The sequence below is a fragment of the Artibeus jamaicensis genome, unplaced genomic scaffold, assembly GCF_021234435.1.
Source record: "Artibeus jamaicensis isolate MK-2021 breed Jamaican fruit bat unplaced genomic scaffold, CSHL_Jam_final contig_233, whole genome shotgun sequence".
Taxonomy (NCBI): Eukaryota; Metazoa; Chordata; class Mammalia; order Chiroptera; family Phyllostomidae; genus Artibeus; species Artibeus jamaicensis.
The window spans coordinates 23701295-23727509 of record NW_026521486.1 but is presented as its reverse complement, the minus strand read 5'-3'; the positions used below and the strand labels follow the sequence as shown (position 1 = coordinate 23727509).

Genomic DNA, 26215 nt, shown 5'->3' with positions numbered 1-26215 from the left:
CAGGGTTTCTGCACTCGCTCACCCGCCATCTGTTAGAGCTCTCTCTCTTCACTGCAGTTGGAGCGCCACCAGGGAGGTGGCTGCAGGATGTGGATCTGTTGAAGTGAGGTGCGTTGGGGACTGGCGGTGCCCACACCCTGGTCGAGTTGATCCCCAAGTGACACGCTGCCAGCAGCTCAGGAGCACGCGTTCTGATGGAGTTCAGGGCACAGGCAGTAAGATTTGCATCCCTTAATGGCCTCTGAGAGTCCTATCTGTTGCTTTCTCAGCCTCTGCGCGCCCCCCATTTAGGCACCTCACGATTGAGGAGTCTGGATGGGATGAGAAATGAGTCTCTTTTTTTGGCAGCATGCTACGTGCAGGGTGCTTGCTCACGCTCTTAACTTTTCCCAGTGAGAGAAATCATGGGTGGTGAAAATCCCTCTGGCCAGTAGGAGCGTTACTTTGGGAGAAAGGTAATGTGGATAAAATCAAACTGCTCCTTTTATTACCCTCTCTAATGCATCTTAAGCCATTTTTTTTTCTTCCTCCAGCGGTGTGTTGGAACTTATCTGGAGATCTGGACTTCCACGTGGGCCGTCTGGTCCATGAGAGATTGCCTACCACAGGGTTTTCAAAGGCTCCCTGATCGCTGTGGAGAGGGGCTGAAGCTAGGTCACAGGCAACAACTGGGACTGAGTTCTCAATTTCAAATTATAGGTGAGAAACACCAAGAATAGTGAAAACAATGTTGATGAGGCATATGATAGAGTATTTTGGTATTAGTTCAAGGAACTGAATGGAGTTTTGATTTTGAAAAAAAGAATGCCTACAGATATATTGGACAATAAATATGTGGCTGCAGAGGTGGCATTACAGACCCTGAGAAAAGAACGGGTCATTCAGTGAAGGTGACAGGGAAAAAATCATTACCCTGTGGAAAAATGTTGACTGTCAAAGATCTAATTATGAAAGAAGTCCTCACGAGGTGAATAGAAAATATAGTAAAGTGCTTCAAGACCTTTAGTTAAGGATATATTTCTCAATCAAATTCCCAAATAACCCAATTTTAAGTGAAAATAATGCTATAAAGGAATAATTCAATAAGCACCTTTATTTTCCGAACAAGAGAAGGCATCGTTAAAACTGGAGAGCTGCACCTAGACCAGCACAGGTTAGCAGGCAGAGGACGGAGTGCCAGACCACACTCACAGATGATCAAAAGAGATTGTCACGTTCAATGTTCAGGAATTTGGGGGGACCAGTTGTTTAACACAGTCATTATTAAAAATCAATTGTATAAGCATAAATTATTATAAATTGTATTAATAATAAGAGAAATAAATACTCTAAACTCATTACTTTTTAGTTACTTTGTTATATTGACTATACTTATGAAGTCATTTGCATCTTTTATGCCTGAGTCATGGAAACATTACGTACTGGTGTGATACTGCAGATCTCTCCCTTCCCCAGTTCTGTATTCACTGATAAAATGTTAGTTGCTTTTAATTCACTCTGGTCAGAGTATCTACCCAATTAAAATTGGCAAAGACTGCAAATAAATTCTTCCTTCACCAGAAAGCTGGTTAGTAAACATTTACTGACCTACCCTGGGTATACTTGAGAATAGATTCTATCTGGAATAGGCAAATTATAATCAATTTAATTTTAAAAATCAAATAACTAAATGTAAAGTGAGAAAATATGTAGAGAGAATTTACAGAAAAGTAGCTTAGTACACTCCATCCATATATTATTATAAAAGTTAAATATGAGTAATAATAATATGGGAAGGCAAACTAAAAAACTCTGAGACAATTTGGTAGCCATGATATTAGGAAAATTAAGATTGTAGATTTCAAATCATGGGAATTATGTGGAAAAATACAAGATCTTATATAGTTCTTCTTGTGGTAACAGTAATACAAAAATTCTAGAGAGGAACTTGTCAATTTTTAAGATGTTTTGAATATATCTATACAGTACACAAAAACACACTTCTAAGTACTTACTCTTGAGAAACTCTCCTGTTCATGTGATTAAGGAGAGGTATTAAAGAATACCTAAGACAGAGTAATAGCAAAAATAAAAATAATAGAAGAATCTAAAATACCCTTAGATAAAAAGTAGGTAGAATATTATACTATATTCAAGAACAGACTATACATCAAATAGATCATTAAAAATACAAAAAACTCATACTAACATTTGTTCTACACTACGTAGCACACATCATTCTCTGTGCCACAGATACGTGAGTGAACAAGACAAACCTCCTGTTCTCTCAGGGTCTACGTTCTGATAAGAAAGAAGTATAAAAAAACAAAATAAACATGGTAGGATAAATGCAAGTAAAATGAACTAAAATAAGATAAATGACATACTAAAACAGATAACAGTGTATTCAGGAAAACAACTTTAAAAAATATTTAAACAGAATTTGTAGAAAATAATGCATCTATTGAGGAAATGAGAATGAGTAATGAAAACAGAGGTCTTTAATTACAAATAAATAGTTTTACTAAGGAACTATAATTAAAAGAGGCTAGAAAGAGAGAAAGGGGGTCAAGAGAGAAGAAATATTGTTATTGACTATTTGGCCATTTCAGAATATTAGAAAAACAGAAAATATGCACCGATTTTGAAAGGTGTTTTCAGACAGTTTGCATTGTTTCACTGCATCACCCTCGGACTATGAATGTGAGTCACTGCTATAAAAGATTCAAACATATGTCTTTAATAATCTAAAACTACATCTAATTACAGAAAAATATCTGGACTTCTACTTTTTAAATCACATTTAGGAACCAGCACTTAAACACTTCTTAATGTTAATTTTAAGAACACTTTTAAAATTTCTTTTTAACTCATCTTCTGGACATTTCTAAGAAAAATATCTGCCAACAATAGAGTGTTCTTTAAATAAATATCTAAAATTAAAGATATTTAGAAACTGAACTTTTGTGTTTTAAATAAAAAACTGAAGTCCATAGAGTCCACTTGAATTTTAAATAAAAACCTACTAAAATACCCACTGGACTTCCACCTTGTTACGTACACACGTGAAGTCTTCATCGCCTCTTTAAGCTGGTTGCACCAGCATCCTCTGTACCAGTGGTGCCACTAGCATTTCATTCAGCAAAACTGGAAACATATTCCCTCTTATGCTTTCCCACACCCCATTCTTTCCTTCACTTAATGTCAGGTTTGATTTTACTGACTATGTCAGTTCACTCTCCTAATTAATGTCAACTTCACTATTCCTAACATCACAGTTCTGAGTAAAAACTTTACTTCTACTGTCCATAAGTATGGTTCTTGTTTGTTCTTTTTTATTGTGTTTTTTCTATTACCATTTAGTCGTCTTACACTCCCCCCACCCCTGCAGATACACCAAGCTGTCAGCTTGTTTTCCGTCTATGAGTCTGTCTGTTTCACTGGTTAGTTCAATCTGTTCATTAGATTCCACATGTGAGTGAAATCTTATGGGATTTTTTTCCCCTGACTGGCTTATTTCACTTAGTATAATATTCTCCAGGCCCATCCATACCGCTGCAAAAGATAAAACTTTGTTTTTTTGCAGCCGAGTAGTATTCCATTGTGTAAATATCCCATAGTTGTTTTATCCACTCATCTGTTGATGAACACTTGGACTGTTTCTATATCTTGGCAATGATAAATAATGCTATAATGAAGACAGGTGCTTGTATTCTTTCAAGTGAGTTATTTTGTGTTCTTTCTGATACATTCCCAGAAAGGAGGATTACAGAGACAAAAAAGAAGATCCATTTTTAATTTTTTGAGGTATACCACTTTCCACAGTAGCTGCCCCAATCTGCATGTCCACCCACAGGAAAAATGGGTTCCCCTACTCCACACCCTCACCAGCACTTTCTGTTTGTTGATGTATTGGTGATGGCCATTCTGACAGGTGTGAGGGGATATGTCACTGTGGTTTTAATTTGCATCCCTCTGATGGCTGCTGATGTTGAGCAACTTCCATATGTTTATTAACCATTTGTATTCCCTCCTTGGAGAAGTATCTATTCAGGTCCTTTGCCCATTTTTTAATTGGGTTGTTTGGGTTTTTGGTGTTGAGTTTTATAAGTTCTTTATAAATTTTGGATGTTAACCCATTATCAGATGAATCAGTTGTCCTTTGAACAGGTCAAAGTGCCCACCCAAAACACAGAATCTGACCTTGTCAACTCCTGCTTAAAACTTCTCAAAGGGTTTCTAGTGACAACATGTACTGTTCAATCAACATAGTTTGTTAATCTTTCTTCTTCTAACCCACACCCATTTCTTGTCATTCTAGACTGTTCTAGGCTCCATCCTCATAACCCCACTTAACAAACCAACACTAGTAGACTGCTTAAACTGTCTTTATTGACATTCTTGTTTCTTTCTTCTATGTCTTTAACATTTCTACCTTCAGTTTTTGCTTTGTTTTAACCCCACTCACCTTGATATCTAACATATTTTTAAAACACTCCCCCAAAATCACCTAATCAAGGAAACTCTCCCCAACCCCATTTTCTTATAGTTGGTATTAGCAATCCATTGTGAAATTATCATCTATGAGTTTATGTTCCATGATGACCAATAATTGTGTGTACCACTTTAAATTACATATTTATTTAAAGTCATAAGCTTATATCTATACCTTCAATAGATTATGAACAATTAAATGATAAACATTGTGTTTTATTCTTATCCAACTATGATGTCCATTGCAAAAAAATATGTTTGCCACACAGACATTATAAATAGCTACTAACTCAAAGAGTAGATAGAAAACAGTCTTCATAAAAATATCAATAATTTTATATTTATTTATTTACATAATTTGTGCCACAGTGTCATTGTGTCTGGGTACAAAAATAGAAAAATATAATACAGTATAGAAAGGATCCAGGAGATTGATCAAAACCACAGAAGAAACATTGTAAACTTTTACTTTTACTGGTTATTCTCTTGTTCTCCAGGAGGGTAATTTAAGAATTGCAGTTTAAAGAACACACATTTTTATTCCCATGTATACAAATGAATGTAATAGTGATAAAGTAAGAAATAATAAGTCATTAGAATTATACCAACTTCTATTAGGTGATTTCTTAAAGGAAGCTGTGGTGGGAGATCTGAGTTCTACCCTGATCAGCAACTAGTGAGCCTTTTTCCTTTGGGAAAGTGCTATCTCATACCAGGGTCTATCTCCATAGGCACTTGGGACAAGCAGGGTTCAAATTCTGTGACATCTACAACGTTCTATGATTCTTTGACATTTAAAGTACTGAAGTAAACACAAAATCCATTTGCATGCAAGATGTAGGTATTGTTAATGGCAATTTCCTTTCATGAGTGTGTGCATTACCCTTATGGTAGGGAAGAGAAGGTTAAGTGCAAAAAATTAAATAATCAGAGAAAAATAACCATGATGCTAATGGAAATTTGAAGTCATCTGATTAGTAAGTCATGCATGTGATTTACTTCAAAACACTTTTGAAAAAAATTACTATTTATACGACTGATTCTTTACAAATTCTAAGAAAATACCATAGGGGAAAAACTTTTCTTTTCCATTACATGATAGAGATTGGTATTTAAAAACAAAAAATACAGGCTTGCAGCATGGGCTATGTTGGTATAATGAAGTCCTTTCTTTGTGAAAGAAATGACTCCTTAATGGAATTGCTTATTTTCAGAATTACTGAAAGATCATCTGAGGTGGGGCCCAGAAATTCATGACCAGTTTGTGAAATTGTGCCAGGCAGTATTAGTTAGCAGCCAGGATGGGGGCCTGCTCTTCCTCCTGTCCCAACGAGGTGCACATCCAGATTCACGGGCTTCCCTCGTGTGCTCATCCTGTTGCTGCAGTCGGCACTGTGCGTGCCTCACCCAGCACATCGTACTTTTAGCTGGATGTTCTGAATCAATATTTCAGGTTATGACTAAATGGGTCCTAAATACATATTTCTTATAGTACACAAGCAATTTTTTTACTGTTTTATTGCTCAGCATTTCACTTCAGCTTCAGTATGTTCATGCATACCCAGACTCAGCTCTCTTTCCTTCAGAGCCTTTAATTTACTTCATTGCTCATATGACTTTTAGAATTTGTCTTTTGATACTTTTATTAATTCAAACACATTTATAGAATAGTCTAGGCTACAACAGTTTAATTTTGTCATAACCACCCATCTTATGATTTTATTTCCAGACAACTCTCTGGTAAACACTTCTAACCACATAGTTTCAAGTCACAACTCGAAGTGAGCATCCTGCCAAGAAGACTGTTTCTCACCACAAGTTGCAGTGTGGTCTCAGCATCTTCTCCCCTTGTGGTGGGTACACAGGAAGGACTTAACACACGCTCAGCCGTGTAAGTTAACCCATATTTTGTTTGATAGAAGGTCAGTTGATTAGGCCTCGGTGGTATTCTCACTTAAGAAATGTAATTTCTAAATATTTCACTGAGGTGTTGGTGGTGGTTCTCAAATGACTTGACCTAGGATGTTTGCAAAACATCATAACTTTCTTTCTCCAGTGGCATAAGAGGTCAGAAAATACTTATACATGAGGCTTTTATGTGTCTTTTTTGTAGTCACGTTATTTTTTCCACATTAATTTTGTTGGTTTTATTGTCTTTATTAGAAAGTATGTTTTCAGAGAGAACTGTCATGTCATTTTTTGCAATTTCAAATATCACTGAAGCATCAGTAATGTTCAGCAAATCTTCAATAGTTATTACATGATGACAGATACAGAGTGAGAATATGCTCACCAATGAGCATGAAATTAAATTTCTTTATAAAAGTATTTATTTATATGAGTAACATTTGTTTTGAATTCTACCACTCCTTTTTAATTTTTTTAACTCAACATCCTGAACTCAGAATATGCCTCTCAAAATCCTTAAAGCTGGGTATGAATTAGAATTATTGTGATGATCATTTCCAATACATACAAATACAGATTCATTTTTTCTAAACCTCAAACTAATATGATGTTATATTGCAATCATGCCTCAATAAAGTATAAGTTACCTTTGATTTTGATACATTTATTTTAATTATCTATTACTGAATAAAATAAGAAAGAATGCACTTCACAAGTAATAAACATTCCTTACTTTCACATATTCTATTTAACCACTCAAGAAAAATGAAATTTATCTTGTTGTGTAATATTTTCAGAAACTTTCTTGAGGTTCAAACTTGAAGAATTCCTCATGTCTTTAATAATAGTTGTTAGAAACACAAATACACAGAGACACACTTCTGATCAGAAAGGGAATATCTTACCTTTTGTAAAAAATTTAAGCAAGTCTTGAGTTCTCGATTTAAAACTGAAATGAAAGATGTTCAGCCAATTTTGATGCCCAATAGGAATATGAGAAACATTAATCTAATCTCATTTTCCTCTGGAAAAAAAACAGCACAAATCACAGGACTTCCTTCTAGCCCTTCAGCATACAGAACTTTTTGCTAATTGATCAAATAAATGTTGGGTTCTAACATCATCTCATGGCTTTAAAATGATTAATTCACTGATGAAAATCATCCCAGGGTTTTGAGAAATAAGTGTTAAAATTACATAATCTCTTTCTGAATCAAAAGTTTTCTAAAAATGTAAAAGTTTTGGTTGGCTGTAAGTATGTATGGTTGGTTGCAAGTATTGTGTAAAAAAAACAAGAAAATTAAATTTTTAAATCATCTTGTGCACATGCCATTATAAATTTGATGGAATCAAGTATGCTGTGTATCATGTAGGTTAAAAATATAGAGAGATATTTTTCCTCTATATGAACATACATATATATGCACACAAGCATAAAGGCCTATATGTATGTATACATATGTGTCAATGCATGATCTTTTGTCTGGATTGTTTACTTTGACATTCTCAAGGTCTAGAAAAGTACATAGCAATTGGTGGTCACTAAAATATTTGTTGAATAAGCTTGTTTATTGTCCAAGTTGAAACAAACTACCACACAAAATTGTCTTTATTTCCTTTCTTGGGATATATTAAAATTTTTAGTTTAACTTTATTTTCCTTAAATTGTATAGCATTTTATTATCTTCTGAGTCAATGTTAGAGTAAATGAATATTGATAAGATGTCTACCAAACTAGTCTTTTTAAGTGGTATTAACTCTCATTTATTTGCTTAGTTTTTATGCACACCAGGGTGTGTATTGAGGTCTCTAATATTTCTACATATGATGTGTGTATGTATAGGTCTATTTTTATTTTTTATGTTGGTACAAAAAATTTTCCAAGTCTAAGAATTTAATAGTGTCTCATTTTCTACTTTATCTGCAGTGCTACCTCATATATTATTTTCATGCATGCATGTGACTTTCTCATGTCTTTATATTTTCTCTTTTTCAATTTGTTAATTTGTCTATGTTCTCATATCATTTTGTCTTAATTAACAAAGTTTTAGCAAGTTCTTAATGTCTAGCTGGACAAGGCCTCCACCTTTTCTTTTTCTTCAATAGTTATAGGCTACTCTTGGCTTCTTGCCGTTTAATGAACATTTAGGGTTGTTCTTTGTAAGGTTCATAACAAAACTTGCTATATTATTTGGAATTGAATTGACTTTCTAAAATATTTTAGGATCATTGAACTGTTATTAGCTTAAGTAGTCCTATCAAAATTTAATTGTTTTTTAAAATACTTTTATAAAATTACATAATGAGTTCCACATAGATGTTAATAAAGTTAGAAGACTGATTTTTATATGTGTAAATTAAAAACAGAGTTTCAAGTAGAATTTTTGCCCTTATGAGTTTTATGCTCTTATGCAAGGCACTTACAAGTATGTGATCCACAACTTCGCTTACAAAATAGAATAAACTACATCTGTGGCTCAGAATTACTTTACAGTGATATAAAATTTGTTTCTGTTTATTATTGACCTTCAATATAACAGTGTTTAAAAATTAATGCTACATTAATTACACTGATATTATTTCTATTAAGTGACCATTAAATTGCTTTTTATTATTTATGTAGAGAAACATATCATCAGCAAAAGAATTTAAGTTCTTATGCCTTTAATTTCCTGTGATTGTCTTAAATGTGCTAAAGGACCTCCACAAAGCTGTTGAAGAGAAGTGATATTAGTGATTACTCTGCCTTCAGGATTTTCTAAAAGACCATTAATATTTTGAAGTTAAGAATGATGTCACCATTTGCAGCATTTATCGTGGTGGACAAAACAAGGTTAACAACCAAGTTCTCTTCAATAGATGATCAGGTAAAGAAGATGTGGTGCATATGTACAATAGAATACTACTCAGTCATAAGGAAAGATGGGCAATGCAACCATTTGGGACAACATCAATGGACCTTAAGAATATTATGTAAAGCAAAATAAGTCAGACAAAGTCTAATAAACATATAATTCTTATGGCATACCCTCGCGTGCAGGAGGAATGGAGAGCAGGGGTGATAAAGCATGAAGGGGGTCAAATATATGGTGATGGAAGTTGACTTGACTTTGAGAGATGGGCACAAAATGCAGATCAAGTATCATAGAACTGTACACTTGAAAACTATAAAATCTCATTAACTAATATCACTTCAATAACATTAATTTTAAAATAAAATAAAGTAAAACATACTCTAAGAAAAAATGATGTTTATATAGATCAGAGAGGGGGGAGGAAGGCAGAAAACTAGACTTGAACAACAATAAACTGAAAAAGAAAAAGAAAAAAATCTGTGAGGCAGATGCTGGTGCAAAAGGGAAGAGGTTTTACTCAGGTGCTATGTGACCTGGGAGAATGGATGACTGCTGGTCTCAATGATCATCTCCTACACAAATCCAAAAAAGGGGGGCAGTGTTTAGAGTTCCTGCTCTATTTTAGAACAGAGTGTTTTGAAAGCTAAACGCAACTACTCAGCAGTATAGGGCCCATCCACACAGCATAGCTTGTTCCTTTCTGACTCCCTCCTGGAGCTTCGTGTGGCGCCTGCACAGCCGTGGGCGTGGGCCATGCAAGCCGCTAGGACTGTAGGGTTGTGTACTCCCAGGAAAGAGCAAGTCTGCGCACAGGTGAAGGCAGCACAAGGTCAGCCAGAGACAGGGAGAGAGATTCCTTCCTGGGGGCCATGAGCCACAGGGAGAGAGCAGCCGGCACCACGTGAGTCTAGGTCACAAGGAAGAGAAGAAGAGGGTGTTTCTTTCTTCCCTGGGATTGTATTAGCTTGTGTGTATGATGGACCATGTGGTTTTTCAAAATGACCAATAAACTTCCCAAGCTTTTGCATGCTGCTGACGGGTCCACCTCCCCTTCAATCCTTTATCTCTTCAGGCTAGACTGACAAACCTCTTAGGGCCATCACCTCCCCCTGCCACCATTTGACCTTTATGGCACATGTGCCTGCTTCCCCCAGTTCCCACCCACAACCTGGGATGCAAGGCCCCATGGGGACTTTTTCCTGTATCCAAGTATCTTACTGGCCTTGAAGGTTCTCAGTGTAAGAACTTCCCCTGTCACAATCTTAGCTGAGGGGCAAACTCAGCTGGCTCCAAATGACCTACCACCAGTAACACTAATGCTATTTATTACTCATCTACGTAAATTCTCTGTCGATGTATGTATTAAATCTTGATATTTTTCCTCATTAAATTTGAGAGAACTGTGCAAGTAATACAGTTATTAACCCTTAGATAAACTTGATACAAGCTTTCCCCCAGTCTATTACATTATTTTTCATTATGAATAAAGCTAAAATGTTATATATTTAAAATTTTGAAAATAAAATGGGTATCAAGGTAATTCTAGTTTAGTGAAAGAAATAGGAGCTATTCTATTTCCACCCTTACTGTCTAGAAGAGTTTGTATGAGTTATAACGATCCCTGTTTTGAAAAATCATTACACATCTCCTGGGAATATGATTTGGCTTTCATGTTATTCATATGGAAAAATATTGAACAACCAAATGATCTCATAAAAATTACTCTAGATTTATCAAGCTTTGCCAAAGCAACTTGAGCCTGTGTAAATTTCATCTCACTCATATCATACACAGTAAATATAGTGTCTGTCTGTTTTACGGGCTAAAGATTATTGCCTAAAATGCCTCATTGATTAAATGAAGTGTGGAGTTACTGATGGAAGTTTTGTTTTCACGTGCACATTTAGTGAGAGTTAGTGTGAGTGACCGCTTCTTCAGCCGTTTCCTTCTAACAGGGGTGTTCAGCCTGCTAGCGTCTCGGGGCCACATGGAGGAAGAAGCGTCGATGTGGGAACAGATTTAAATACACAAACAGTAGCAAAGACAGATGAGAAAAAAAAGGTTTTAAGTAAATTTGTGATTTTCTTTTGAGCCACGCCCATAGCCATCCTGGGCTGCGTGCGCAGCCGTGGGTAGAATGCTGCTGCTCTAGGGTTTTTCTTTATTTTGTTCCTCAAAGTGACTTATGTGTATGTATTTCATTATTTGTTACAGTAACATACAGAAGAAGCTCCAAACGCTTATTTTGTAAATAAACTAGTTCTGAGTAATTTTAAAGTTACAAAAAATTGTAAACGTGGCACTGAGTGTTCGCACACACCCTGTATATCCAGTTTCGCTTACGGCTCACAGTCATGTAAAGTGGCACACTTGTCAGAGAGTGAACTGATATTGATACACTATTATTAAATAAAGAAGGCATTATAGTCAGATCTTCTTAATTTTTACCTAATGCCTGATTTCTGTCCATTATCCTATTCATTACTTTTAGTCCTTATATATGTTAAGGCTCCTTTGGCTGCAACAGATAGTTTGTCATTTTTTAATATAACAAAAATTGTGAGTAGCTAGAAATCAGAACATTAAGACATTGGTTGATTATGTTGTTATTCTGACAAAATTTGGTGGTGTGGTTTTGCTAATGAAGGAGGAGTAATAAATTAAGTAAAGTCCACAAGAAAAAAGGAGAAAAGTACCCTATTTAAGATTAAAGACTGATTGATCTGAGACACCCACATATCTAAAAAATGAAATAATATAGGCCATAACTTTATCATTTTTTAAAATTTTTATTAATTTATCCCTAGAAGAGAAGGGAAAGAGAGAGGGAGAGAAATATCGATGTATGGTTGCCTCTCATGTGTCCCCTGCTGGGGACTGGCCCCTGCTAGGAACTGGCCTGCAACCCAGGCATGTGCCCTGACTGGGAATTGAACCACGATCTTTTTGTTCTCAGACCCACACTCTATCCACTGAGCTATACCAGCCAGGGCACTTTATCATTTTTTAAGCTAAGCGTATCATGACTTATCATGCAATTTTTATTTAGTACTTTATTTTTTGTAGTTGAAAGATTGTATATGACTACATTATAAACATGCATATATGTCTCTATGTGTGCTTATATATGCATGTTCATAAACATAAAATATTTCTCTGTGTTTCAACCTACATGATACACCTTACTGGATGCCACTCAACCTTATAGTAGCATGTACACAGGATGATTTAAAAGTTGATTTGATTTTTCTCCTCTTTTTTCACACAGTACTTACGACCATTTTGTTGTTGCTTTGTTATACATTTGTTGCTAATCATGTTGTTCACCCAACATCTCTGTAAGAAATGATCCCTTTGAACTGTTATACTGACCTGTATAGTGCTATTCAAAACCGTTGTTCTACAGGTTCTTTTCCCAGGATGCTCCTGAAGTGAGCATAGAAAAACTTTATATAATAAGAGTATTAAATGTGTCCAGGTCTTAATACTACTAGCACTTACCCTATTAAATGACAAAGACAAGCACCGATCACCAGGCAGGATCTCAATGTCATTCAATAAGAAAAAATAGACAAAAAACTGTACTTGAAAAATAACTAAATAAAATTAAAAAAAAAATAAGAAAATGGGGATGGGTTATGCTAAACTTCTTTACGTTTGATTCAGAAAGAGATTATGTATTTCACTATTTGTTTCTCAAAACTCTGGTACACATTTTAACACCAAATTAATCATTTTTAAGTCAGAAGATGATGTTAGGACCTAATGTTTATTTTACCACTTAGCAAAATGTTCCGTGTAGTGAAAAGGCAGAAGGAAGTACTGTGGCTTGTGCTGTTTCTTTTCAACAGGAAAATGAGATTAAAATAACGTTTCTCATATTTTTCTCAGAGGTCGAAATTGATTGGACGTTTCTTGTCTCAGTTTTAAATTGGGAGCTCAAGACATGCCTAAAATTTTCACATGAAGCAGGACGTTCCTTCTCTGACCAGGTGTGTCTCTCTGTGTTTCAGTGTTTCTAAAAACTATTACTCAAGAAATGAGGAATTCTTGAGGTCTGACCTCAAGAAAGTTTCTAAAAATACTTACGCAACAAGGTAATTCTGTTTCTTGAGTATTTGAATAGAATTACTGAAGGATGCTTATTACTTCTGAAGTGTACTCTTTCTCACTTTATTCAGTGATAAATAATTTGGATAAACTTATTAAAGAGTCAGAAGTTATGATGTCGCTATAAGATCATGTCTTGTCTCTAAACAAAACTACAAGAATGAATCTTTACATTTAGGAATAAAAAATTGAGTTTCAATTTGAAGTCTCACTTTTATGAATTTAGTGCTCTTATGCAAGGCACTTACTTTATGTAATACACAACTTTATTACCATAATAAAACAAATTATTTCTGTTGCTTTTAACTATCATGTTTAAATCTGAAACAGATTTTATTTTAAAACCTAAGCACTATGCATATTTATTAAATAGCCATTTTTCTGAGAGCTCTGCTACACACAGCATGATGTCACTACACAAATAGAAGATTATTTTTGCTAATAATATGCTGAAACTAATCATCACTAGATTAAATAAACAAGTATAAATAGAAAACTGTGTTGTTACTCAATATCAGTGATGAAAAATTTTTTCCATTAACTATCTTTTTTTTTTTTTACATTTTATTTATTTATCTTTAGAGGGGAAGGGAAGGAGAGAGGGAGAGAAACATCAACGTATGGTTGCCTCTCATGCGTCCCCTGCTGGGAACTGGCCTGCAACCTCGGTATGTGCCCTGACTGGGAATCGAACCGCGATTGTCTGGTTCGCAGGCCCGTGCTCAATCCACTGAGCTACACCAGCCAGGCATTAACTATCTTGATGTAGGCAAATTTAAAAATTCATTATATATATTTTATTTTTAACCAAGATAAATTAAAAAATTTAATTTACCTGAATTTATATAAATTGTTCTTGTCATTCATTCCTTTTAAAATATATTCCTGGAAGAAATTTTTTTGTATTCTCACTTTCCAATCAAAGTATATCATTTCACCACAAAGAAAGACAAGAAAAAGAATTAGCTATTTTATTTTATTCAGGAACCTTTATAAGTTGAAGGCTTCAGATTCATTTCTGTGCTAAATGAAAAGTCCTAATTATATGATGGGGTTGATCTGAGATCGGTGGGCTCATCACAACCTGGGTGAGTACTTTCCACATAAATGTCTACTCTGGCCTGTGTATAATTTCAATATACTCAGAATTTTAGACAAACATTAAAAAGTGATTTAATTTGATTGACTTACGTTCATTTTATGTACACATCACATTATGTTAATGTTATATTTAATTCAAGTCTTTGAAAACTTGAAAGCTTGTTCCTCCTTGACCTTCTTAACTACCTACAGTAAACGCTCCCAATGCGAGGCAGTCCGAAACAGTGACAGCATCGGAACTGGGAGTCAGAAAATTGAGTTTTAATCAAACTTTCATCAGTCTCTGGTTCTGAGATCTGAAGTAGTCCACAGCACTTACATACCTAACTTTTAATTTTTATGTGAACCAGAGTTATAAAACAGGTGACATTTATCTTAGTGGATTTCTATGATATTCATATAAAACCACACATATTTCAAAGAGTTTCTTAACTAAAATATTGTAAATAACTTAGTGGCAACATTATTTTAAATAAAGAATACTATATTAGCCACTTCTAACATTCAATTTCTTCCTTCATAACCTAATATCTACCCTCTTTATATATTTAATAATTAAATTATACATCATATGTACAATGTTTAATTTTAGGTATAACAGGTAATTAATATTATCATTTTAGTTATAAAAGGCTTTTACATATTTAATATTTTTATAATTTCACAGAGAAAGCAAAATGATTTTTTACTCGTTTGGTTCAGAAGATTCTTTGTCTTTTTCTTAAAGTTATAGACTGTGCTATTTTCAGGACATACTCTTTGTCTTTAACAATGAAGAAAATTAAACACACTAGACTTTACTACGTGTTTGCTAATGACTGATGTTGTTGATAATAAGTGCATATTATTTTATTTCACTTTTAAGAGTAGCCATGCCACAGTGTATTGACTTATTTTTCCTTCTTTTGTTCCTTTCTCTTTTTTTATTTTTGTAAAATTTCTGCAGTTATTAAGTTAGTAAATGTGGCTCAGTAACTTAAACACATCTAATTCCCTTAAACACATCTAAGGCTTTATCTTTTCACTATACAATGTCTTTATTTTATTGTTAGTTTTAATTTTGTGGTTAGAATCAACTCATGTTAATAGTTCATAAGATTTTGCTAAGATATTTTGCTGCAGGATAAATATAATTTTATTTACACTGCAAAGTATAAAAATTGCAGTAACAAAATAATAGAAAACAAAATTAACTTAATGTTATACTTTAAAAGGTAAAGAATAGAAATGGCAAGTTAAAGTTTAAAACTGAATGATCGCAGAAGCAGAAAAGTCATGACTCATACTGGCCTGATTTGTGTTTCTCCAGAGATGAATGAATCCCACAATTATAAATTTAAACTCAGAAATCATGCTACTTCTATACCAGGACAAAAGAAAAGACCTACATTGATCACAAACACATCTGGGGAAAACCGTAAGTACTACATTCACGATCTTCAGGTGAAAATTGGAAGCTATGAGCTCATCAGGGATAAACTTTCAGTGTAATTTTGCCGTCATAAGAGAAGCAGAAGTGAAATTAAGTTTGATGTCACTTGGAATATGTGCAAAGTGAGAAGAAAGTATTGAATTGATGAGCTTTTCACACCCTAAAAGAGGTAAGATAATCACAGCAATGACAACCGAGACTGCAGTTTCTAAGGGCTCACTGAACAGCCAGCTGTCAGGAGGGGCGAGTGGACAGACGAGAAGAGAAATACACAACACTCGTGAGTGGTGTGTCTTTGAACAGCATGGCGGCAGTGACTTGACTGCGATTCACAGAAGGGCCACTGCGCAGTGGTGAGGATACGCTGTCTGGACTGTATCAAGAAAAATATGATCGAAGATGAAGCCTGAAAAAGATTACACAAAAAGGAAAACGACAGGCTACTGTCACCTATAAGTTTTTATTGTATAGTAAAAAATAAGTGATTATCAAATAGCCTCACTTTCAAAAGTTAATTATAGAAATGAAAATGTATTTAATATAATAATCCGAGATTGTATATCATATGCATAATGTAGAAAAGATTTTGGCTAAAAATCCATTAGAATTCTTAATTTAAAAAACTTAATTTTCAAAGCATCTAAAATATAAAAATTTACTTTAAAATATATGTTCCAAAGCTGTCCTTATGCTTATTGATAAATGCTTACATTATATTCATTGTAGTTAGAAAAAGGCAAGAATCTTTATTCTCATTATTATTAATTAATATTGGCTGTTTTGCTGGCACTAGCCAATGTGCAAAACCAAGGAAAGAAAAGAAAAACAAATGATCAGAAACTAGAATAAAATGGTGAAATTAACATGACTAGCAAAAATATATTGACTTAAAATATTTTAAGCCCTCAAAAGCTTTATCCCATAAACTGCAAAACAATATGAAAATTCACTGTGTGGACCTGATTGAAAATAAGATGTAAAAATCAACTGTCTAAAAAACTACAAAGAGAAGAAAAATGTGATGAAAAGAAAATGCCATATTTATAAAACCAAAAATCAGAAATAAACTTTTAAATTAAGAATACTGGAAATAAATGTATTACTTTAAAGTTGTACTAATAAACATTAGACATAAATAACAGAAAAAGAACTATTATGGGCATGGTAAGTACACAAGCATATAAAAGTAAAGATATTTTACATATAATTTGAACAGAAAAACATCGAAGAATATAAAAATAAATGTAAGCACATATAAGAATATACTATATGCTAAAGGTAGTCTCATATCAATGAGAACAATGATTTATATATTTGGCAGATAATGTTAGGAAAATTCAGTGACCATTTGGTAAACAGAAAAATTTTATCAATTTGAGTTCCTACCTCACTTATTACACGCGTATAAACATACAGTCACACACAAATACCAGGTAGACCAAAATAAGAAAGGCAACTGTGTTACTTATGATGAACATTGGTATACTTTATTTTATAAACTCCAAATAGTGAAAGCGGTTTTATGCATATCATAAAAGCATAATGGTTTGAGCAAGTCAACCATTATCCATTTCAGTATTATAATGTTAGGAGAAGAGTGGTGTCTGAAATGCGTTTTGCAAAACATAGGGCAAGAATACTAACATTCTCAACCAAAAAGTGAGAATAAAACCAGTTACTTAATAAAAATGAGAGAAGTCTCAAAAGAAATAAAAACATGACAATCATAACAAAAGATGTTTAATCTTTTGTTATTTATTCATTTAAAAAATTAAAAATTTAAAAATAGCATTGGTCATCAGATTTATACATTTAAAATGTGAGGAATATTTAATGATGAGGGAAGTATAAGCAAGAAGTTTTTTAAGTTTATGTTTGGAAATACATAAATTAATGTAGCCTCTTCAGACTAAAAATTTCAATTGCAAAAATTTTAAAAGACCTGGAAAGAAGTATTCCAAGTCATGAAATCCAAAGACCTACATCCAAGATTTCTCTATCCAGCAAAACTTTCATTTAGAATGGAAGGGCAGATAAAGTGCTTCTCAGATAAGATCAAATTCAAGGAGTTCATCATCACCAAGCCCTTATTATATGAAATGTTGAAGAGACTTACCTAAGAAAAAGAAGATAAAAAATATGAACAGTGAAAGGACAGCAAACTCACAGTTAATTAAGAACCACACCTAAAACAACAGCAAACTAAGAGGACAGCTAGATCAGGAGCAAAACCATAGAAATGGAGATCACGTGGAGGGTTAACAACAGGGCAGTGGGAGGAGGAGAAGGGAGGAGAAGGTGCAGAGAATAAGTAGCATAGACAGTGGGGAGAATATAGGGGGAGGGCAAGAGTAGTGTGGGAAATGTAGAATCTAAAGAATTTGTGACACATGGACATAAACTAAAGGGGGGAATGGTGGGGGAGGGGTGTGCAGGGTGGAGGGGAATGAAGGGGGGAATAGGACAACTGTAATGGCATAATCAATAAAATATATTTTAAAAAATTAAAAGCAAATGCTCTTCAACTCACTATTTGCCCTTTTGAGAATTTCTCTTAGAAAGGTACTAAAAAATATGCACCTTTGTGTATAAAATGTTATTTATATTATTACATTAATAGCAAAAACTAAGAAACAATTTAAATATACATTGGGAAAAATAAAAATCTGTCAATAATGAGATTTTGTCCATAGCAATGAAACACAACTCAAGCAGCTAGGTATAAAAGTCTGACAACTTTATAAGACGTGAAGAGAAAAATCACTAGAATATTTTCTTAAGTAAAAAAATTACAGAATATTTTATATGTTTTTGAAAATTTATTTTTAAGAGGGGCTTAAGAGGAACTATTTGTATTTATTATTTTTATTTGCATGGAAATTTTAAAAAATGGTACTTATGATTTATTCTAAGGGTGAACTGGGGAACTCGTAGAAGGGATTAAGAAGTAACATTACATTTTTATAGTCTTATTTAACATCATTTACAAAGAACTTATTTTACCTATTCTGAGAAAAATAATTTAGGAAAAAGCACTGTTATCACCTCCACATAAAAATTACTCTAACATTTATATCAAACATAAGAATTCTAGAACCCTTTAATCTTTCTCTCATTTTTGTCACTCCTTTTTCTTTGACAGCATCTCCATTTTTGCTTGCCCGGTCCATTGCTCTAGCTATGGGAATCCGTTTCATTGTGATGGTGACCATATGCAGTGCCATGATCATAAACTGTGAGTGATAACAGAGTGGATTGCACTGTTGATCCAACAATTGCAATGCATTAGTTTGCTTAACATTCAGATGCACAGAAACATAAACTAGCAATATCAAAAGTTTCTTTATACTTTACCCCTGGCTGGTGTCATCAGTGGATTGAGCACTGGCCTGCGAACCAAAGGGTTGCCAGTTTGATTCCCAGTCAGGGCACATGCCTGGGTTGCAGTCCAAGTCCCCAGTAGGAGATACATGAGATGCAACCACACCTTGATGTTTCTCTCCCTCCTTTTCTCCCTCCCTTCCCTCCTTTCTAAAAATACATAAATAAAATCTTTTTTTAAGAAAAAGAAAAAAGGCTTCTCTACACTTTAGCAATTAGTGTAGAAAATTGTCAACTATTTTTAATTTTGCTTGGACTATGTTAGGTCAACACAAAACCTTCTAATGATTATGATTATTTTAATAGCATTATTCAATCAAGCAGCTCCAGTTTTTGTGAACGGTAAGAGTTTTCTGACATTATTATTATTTTATTTTTTCAGTGTTGACACTATTATAAATATCCTGTATTTCCCCACCTCCTTTACTCTCCTCCATCAACCCTCCCCCAAGCATTGCTGTGTCCATGGGCTATGCCTATATGCATGTATGTACTTTGGTTAATCTCTTCCAGTCTCCTCCTGTCCTTGAAGCACAAATTGCATGTATCTGTGTACATAGAGTTAAGCAGGTATCAATGCTGATACCGAAAAAGTGCATAAGACAAATCACGTGTCATAGAAATGTGCACTTGAAATTTATATAATCTTATTAACCAATGTCACCCCAATAAATTTAATTAAAAACAAAACATATAGGGAAATAATTCTTGTCCACAATTCACCATAGGTTTTTTAATTTAATTTAATTTTCTTACAGTAAGGGAGACTTGCAAAAAGTAAACACAATTTTGACATATTTATCTATCTATAAATATGTAGAGTTAGGTCATTAGGTATGACCATAATGGCTTAATATTTGGCATTTTAGAGTTAAAATAAAAAAAGATATTTATCCCTGGCTGGTGTGGATCAAGGGATTGAGTGTTAGCTTGCAAACCAAAGGGTGGCCAATTTGATTCCCTGTGAGGGTACATTGCCTGGGTTGTGGGCCAGTAGGGGGCGCGCAAGAGGCAATTACAGGTTGATGTTTCTCTCCCTCTCTTTGTCTTTCCTTTCTTCTCTCTCTAAAAATAAATAAATAAAACCTTTAAAAATATTTAGCCTGTGTAGAGAAAATCTACTATAATATTCAGACATGTGGAGAATTAATAATACAATCTTCCTTTCTAGAAACTTACTGTGGCCCATGTCCTCAAAACTGGATATGTTATAGAAACAACTGCTACCAATTTTTTAGTGAGAGAAAAAGTTGGCTTCAGAGCCAAGCTTCTTGTATGTCCCAAAATTCCAGTCTCCTGAAGATATATAGCAAAGAAGAACAGGTTAAGTATTGTTTTAATTCATCTTCCTATATGTAGGTCTAACATATTTAGAAATTCTCCGGAACATGAACCTGAAATATCACGTAGAGACACCAGGATTAGATATATGAACCCCAAATCTTTTTGCATTAAAAACAACAAAGCAGTAAAAATAAGAAAAGACAAAAATTTCAGGGATTATATGTATGTTGTTTAAATTGGAATTATGCCAGAGGACAGAATGCATTTTGCAAAGTTCTGGGGAAATAATTAAATGATTATGGTTTTGTCTTCAGTGAAATTCTGAGAACTGACTTTATTTGTGATTTCAAACAGGATTTCCTTAAACTGGTGAAGTCCTATCATTGGATGGGACTCGTACAAAATCCAGCAGATGGATCCTGGCAGTGGGAAGATGGCTCCATTCTCTCTCCCAATCAGTAAGTCTCTACTAAGAGGTGTCTCCTTGTGGATCCGTCTCTAAGCTATTGCTGTGATCATGAAACTATCACAGTTTCCTTCGCACAATACCAGGACATCCCCACATGATAACAGAGTCAGCCAAAAACTCTGAGGGGCTAGATTCAGTACTGTGTGGAGCAGAGCAGCACGTACCCATAACACTGAGTTCCATTAGTTGGCTGCTATGTGCTAAGTACTGTGCAAGGCTGGTCTAATACCTCACTTATGGGACTGATGAGGGGTCTAAAGCAGAGAAGTGTCACATCCATTCTTTTATGAAGTGATTACCAGAGTTGTCGAGATATAATTGGCATCCAATAAAGTGCACATTTTAAAGTGTACAATTTTGACAAATGAATTGATTCATCAAATAAAACCATTAACACCATCAAGATAATTAACATATTTATCACCCTCAAAATGTTCTTTTTGCACTTTTATAAGACCTCCTTCACATTCTTCTACCTGCCTCTTTCTATTTCTAGTCAAGGATGTGCTTTCTTCACTATAGATTAGTTTGTAATTACAGAATATAACATAAATGGAGTTCTGCAGTATGTACTGTTATTATGTCTGGCTCTTTTCCTTAGTATATTATTTTGAGATTAACCACTTCATAGCATGTTTAAAGAGCTTATTTCTTTTTACGCCTGAGAGCTTTTCCATTTATAGGTGTTGCTCAGTATGTTTAGTCTTTCATATATTGATGGATATTTGGGTAGTTCCCCAATTTTGGACTATTAAAAATAAAGCTACTTCAGAAGTCTTCTGGTCAAGATGGTGGCAGAGTAAAACATGGTACTCATATGCTCCAACAACCAAATCAAAATTACAACTAAATTGTAGAACAACCATTAGTCAGAACCACTAAAATCTGTCTGAATGGAAGTCATGCCACTAGGGATTTAAAGAAGAAGCCACATCCAGGCTGGTAGGAGGGGCAGAATACAGAATGGGCTGATCCCACACCTATGAGTTTCAGATAAAAATCAGGAAGGATATCACAGCTGTGGAGGTTCCCCCTCAGAAGCTAGGGGTCCCAGATCCACACCAGGCCTCTCTAGCCCAAGTTTCCAGTAACAGAAAGAGAAGTCCCTTAAACTTCCAGCTGTAAAAGCCTGCAGAGCTTGTAGCTGAGTGAGAGAGAGGACCGCTGGATTCCCAGGCTTTGCTCTTAAATGACCCATGCACAGACTTATTCTGACTCACTCCCTCTGAGTTCCAGAGCCAGGTCAGTAGTTTGAAAAGCACCAGATACATAGAGAGAAGAGTTGAATTGCCTGGCATAGGAAGGGCATGGGGTAGCAGCTTCCTCCCAGACAGAAGTGCTGACAGAGGCTTTTGTTTTCATGCTGAGCCCTCTCCTGACAGAGCCAGCGGCCAAGCACCATGTCTGAGTCCTCATCAGCCTCATCAAACAGCTCATGCTGTTTTCCCTGCCCTAGACTCCTGAGTCTCCCTGCCTGAGACTCCTCTCCAACAAACCTGTGAGCCCACCAATGCTATTTCTAGTAACTTTTCCATATGAATGGCCTGTCTTGGCTCATGCTTCTGACTTTCCTAAAATCTCTCAGGGACTTTGCAAAAATTCTAAAACAAGCAGCATCTGGCCTCAGCATTACCTGTGACTCTTGCTAAGCAGCTCCAATTCTGGTACTAGTAGCAGCTGGCTTTGGTTCATAGTACAGACTTCCCTGACCTCCTTCAAGCCCAGCACACATATCAGCCATCTGAAGAACCCTCTGTAGCTCATGCAGGTGGTCCCAGGCAGGGCATAGGTGGTGGCTGACCTTGCACCTTCTGGGGGACCCCATAGCCAGTACACACCTGGAAAACTGATCACATGGCATTACACCCATACTACCACCATGAACCGCACACTTAAGGCAAACTTGATGAGCATATAAGCATCTCTGAAGCAAGTCCTGCTCTGTAAGATTGGCTCCAGCACAACAGTTCCTCTGCTGTAGTCACAGCCCATCCTCTTAGCTAATAGGCCAGGAGTTCAATCCCTTCCATTGAGAATCAAGTCTTAGCTACCAAAGGACAGTGCACACAGCCCACAAATAGGTGACTGGGGAGGCTGCACCTCTAAGCTCTATGGGAAGCCTACTACTACACAGTACCACTCTACCAAGTAAAGGACACATAGCAGCTCTAACTTAATACACTGAAATACACAGAAACAAACACACAGGAAGCAGCCAAAATGCAGTGGCAGGAGAATGGATCCCCAGAACAAATGGGAGAAAAATTCTCAGAAGGAAACTAAATGGACTTGAGGCAAACAAACTACCAGATACAAGGTTCAAAACAATGGTTATAAGGATACTCAAGTAATTTAGTGAGAACTTCAGGAGAATGAAAAAGCACATAGAAACCATAAAAAAGAATCAGAAATAAAAAATATGCTAAATGAAATGAAGGTTAAGTTACAAGGAAATCAACAGTAGTGTAGATGAAGCTGAGATGAAGTCATCTGGAATATAAGGAAGCAAAAAACAATCAGAACAGCAAAAAAAAAAAAAAGAATAAAAAACAATGAAGATAGTGTAAGGAGTCTCTTGGGCAACTTCAAGTGTACCAATATTTGCATCATGGTTCTGCTGAAAAGAAAAGACAGAGAGCAAAAATTGAAAACCTATTTGAAAAAATAATGGCAGAAAACTTCCTTAAACTGGTGAAGGAAACAGACATACGAGTTCAGGAAGCACAGAGAGTCCCAAACAAGATAAACCCAAAGAGGCTCATACCATGATACATCATAACTAAACAATAATTGAATGGCCAATTGTTAAAGAGAAAAATCTTAAAAGCAGCAAGAAAAAAAAGCAGTTAATTACCTACAGGAAAGCTCCCATAACACTGTCAGATTTCTCAAAAGCAACTTGGCAGGCCAGAAGGGATTGGCAAGAAATATTCACAGTGATGAAAGCAACAACCTACAACCAAGATTACTCTACCCAGCACAGCTACCATTAAAATCAAAGAAGAAATAAAGAGGTTTCCAGAGAAGGAAAAGCTAAAGTACTTCATCACCATCACACCAGTATTTTATGAAATAATAAAGGTCTTCTTCAAAAAATGATTTAAAAATGAACAATAAAATGTCAATAAATACATATCTATCAACAATTGCATCAAAAAAAAAACAAAATAAACAAGCCAAATGGAAATAGGCTCGTAGGTACACAGAACACATTGAGAGTTACCATATGAGAGTGGGGTTAGGAGGCGCAGGTGAAAATGGTGAGAGGACTAAGAAATACAGTTTGGTTTGTACAGAATAGTCATGGGGATGTAAAACACAGCATAGGGAATATCGTCAATAATATTCTAATAACTGTATGGTGTCAGAAGGGTACAAGATTTATCAAGATTCATGTAGCAAGTTCTATAAGTCTACTCACTGGGGTGCACAGCTGAAACTAATATAATAGTGTATATCAACCATAATTGAAAAATAAAAATGATTTTTTTAAAAGCTACTTGTCATGAATATATGTGTGCAACACTTTGAATGAACATAAGCTCTCCTTTTCTAACATAAATACCAGGGAGTGCAATAGATGGATCATATAATAAGTATTTGTTTAACTTTTTAAGAGTCTCCCAAACTGTTATCCAAAGGACTATGCAATTTTGCAATCTCACTAGCAGTGCATGAGATTTCCAGTTGCTCAACATCTTGCTCAATGTGCATTACCATCAATCTCTTAAATTTAGCCATTCTAGTGTGTATAGTGGTATTTCTTGTGGTTTGAATTAGCATATTCTTAATGACTACTGATTTGAGCATCTTTTCTGTGCTTATTTACCATTCATTTTTCAATTTTCCATTTCATCAATTTCTGCTGTGTTCTTTAACTACTATATTTTTGCTGAGGGTTAATTCATCTTTCTCTAGTTCCTTTTTTAATTGCAGTTCATGTACAGTTATCTCCACTTTCCCCCAACACTACCCCCCACCCCAACCACCCCTACTTCCCACCCTTGATCCTACTCCAACTAGAGCTATTTCTAAAAATCTCTTGATTTCGTTCTCTCATATTAGCTAGTTGTTTCTTTACAGACAGAATAGTTCTCAAACACACACACATATACATATTTTTTATTTAAAAAGTGTTCTTACCAAGTAAAACTGCATGTAGTTGAAGAATATCGTATATTTTTCACAAAACATAATGAATTCTGAATTTATTTTTAACCTAATTAATTGTTTTAAAAACTTTCTAAAATTTTCATTTCATGTGATTATGCATATAAAGATATTCTTACATGTACACATATAGAGTCTTTATGTGACTCTCTAAATTGACTTATTTCCAATGTGTAAGAAATATAAATTATTTCTTATGATTTATAGTAGAATACATTATGATTTGTATCAGAATGTACATGATTTATAATAGAATGCATTTTTACTTTTATTATCTGTTAGCCATGTTTTGCTAATTTATAAATTAAGAAAGTCCAAGCATAGTCCTTATATCTTCTGAGATAATATTATTTCATTGCCTATATTTAAATAAATATTGTTCATCTTTGATCCTTCTGCATTAATGAAGTCATAAGTGTAATTTGTCCTTCTCTCTAATCTAGACTAACCTTGGTTAAAATGGAGAATGGAACCTGTGCGGTTTACGGCTCCAATTTTAAAGGTTACACAGAAGACTGTTTGACTCCAAACACATACATCTGCATGCGGAGGATTGTGTGAAGACTTTATTGTTTATAAAATATAAAGAATTCAAAAGCAAAAATGCCATTTTCTGAGTGTTCACCATGAAGAAAACATCTAGAAGAAAATTTCACCAATATTGATGTATTTTTATCTGACATGCCGTAAACCCTAATCAGCAGCAAATAAGGTCTAACAATTAAAGACTTTATCTTCTATAACATGTTTTGTATAATTTTCAAGTAATTGAATGGTGAACAAATTCATTCTTAAGTTTAATAAATTGTTGATAATACCTACCATTGAACTAAATTTTGAACTATAATGTTATTATTCGCAAATATTAAACTAGCAAGGCTTTTAAAACTTTTAAAACACAATGCATTTAAAAATTAAATATGCTTAAAGTTAAGTAAAAAGCATATGAAGGTTTATTACATTTGCTATTTTTGAAGTTTTTCTAAAGTTAAAAAATCAACAAAAACACCCTCAAGTTTTCAAAATGCCGCT

The 26215-nt window shown here is 34.6% G+C and overlaps 1 protein-coding gene across 8 annotated transcripts; it reads left to right on the top strand.

Moving 5' to 3' along the window:
* Positions 1-26012, top strand: LOC119065743 (NKG2-D type II integral membrane protein-like). 8 transcript variants are annotated; one of them, XM_053661449.1, is made up of 11 exons: positions 2-455; positions 534-699; positions 6203-6364; positions 13128-13228; positions 14331-14434; positions 15757-15864; positions 19022-19114; positions 19567-19602; positions 20432-20583; positions 20899-21002; positions 25627-26011. In XM_053661449.1, exons 6-11 carry the CDS (start codon positions 15759-15761, stop codon positions 25742-25744), a joined length of 609 nt encoding a protein of 202 aa, XP_053517424.1. In that variant the 5' UTR covers positions 2-455; positions 534-699; positions 6203-6364; positions 13128-13228; positions 14331-14434; positions 15757-15758; the 3' UTR covers positions 25745-26011. The 8 variants fall into 8 exon arrangements, with proteins under 8 accessions (XP_053517428.1, XP_053517429.1, XP_053517424.1 ...); XM_053661453.1 differs by lacking the exon at positions 14331-14434 and having other exon boundaries at positions 1-455; positions 25627-26012; XM_053661454.1 differs by lacking the exons at positions 13128-13228; positions 14331-14434 and having other exon boundaries at positions 1-455; positions 25627-26012.
* Positions 26013-26215: the final 203 nt, after the last annotated feature.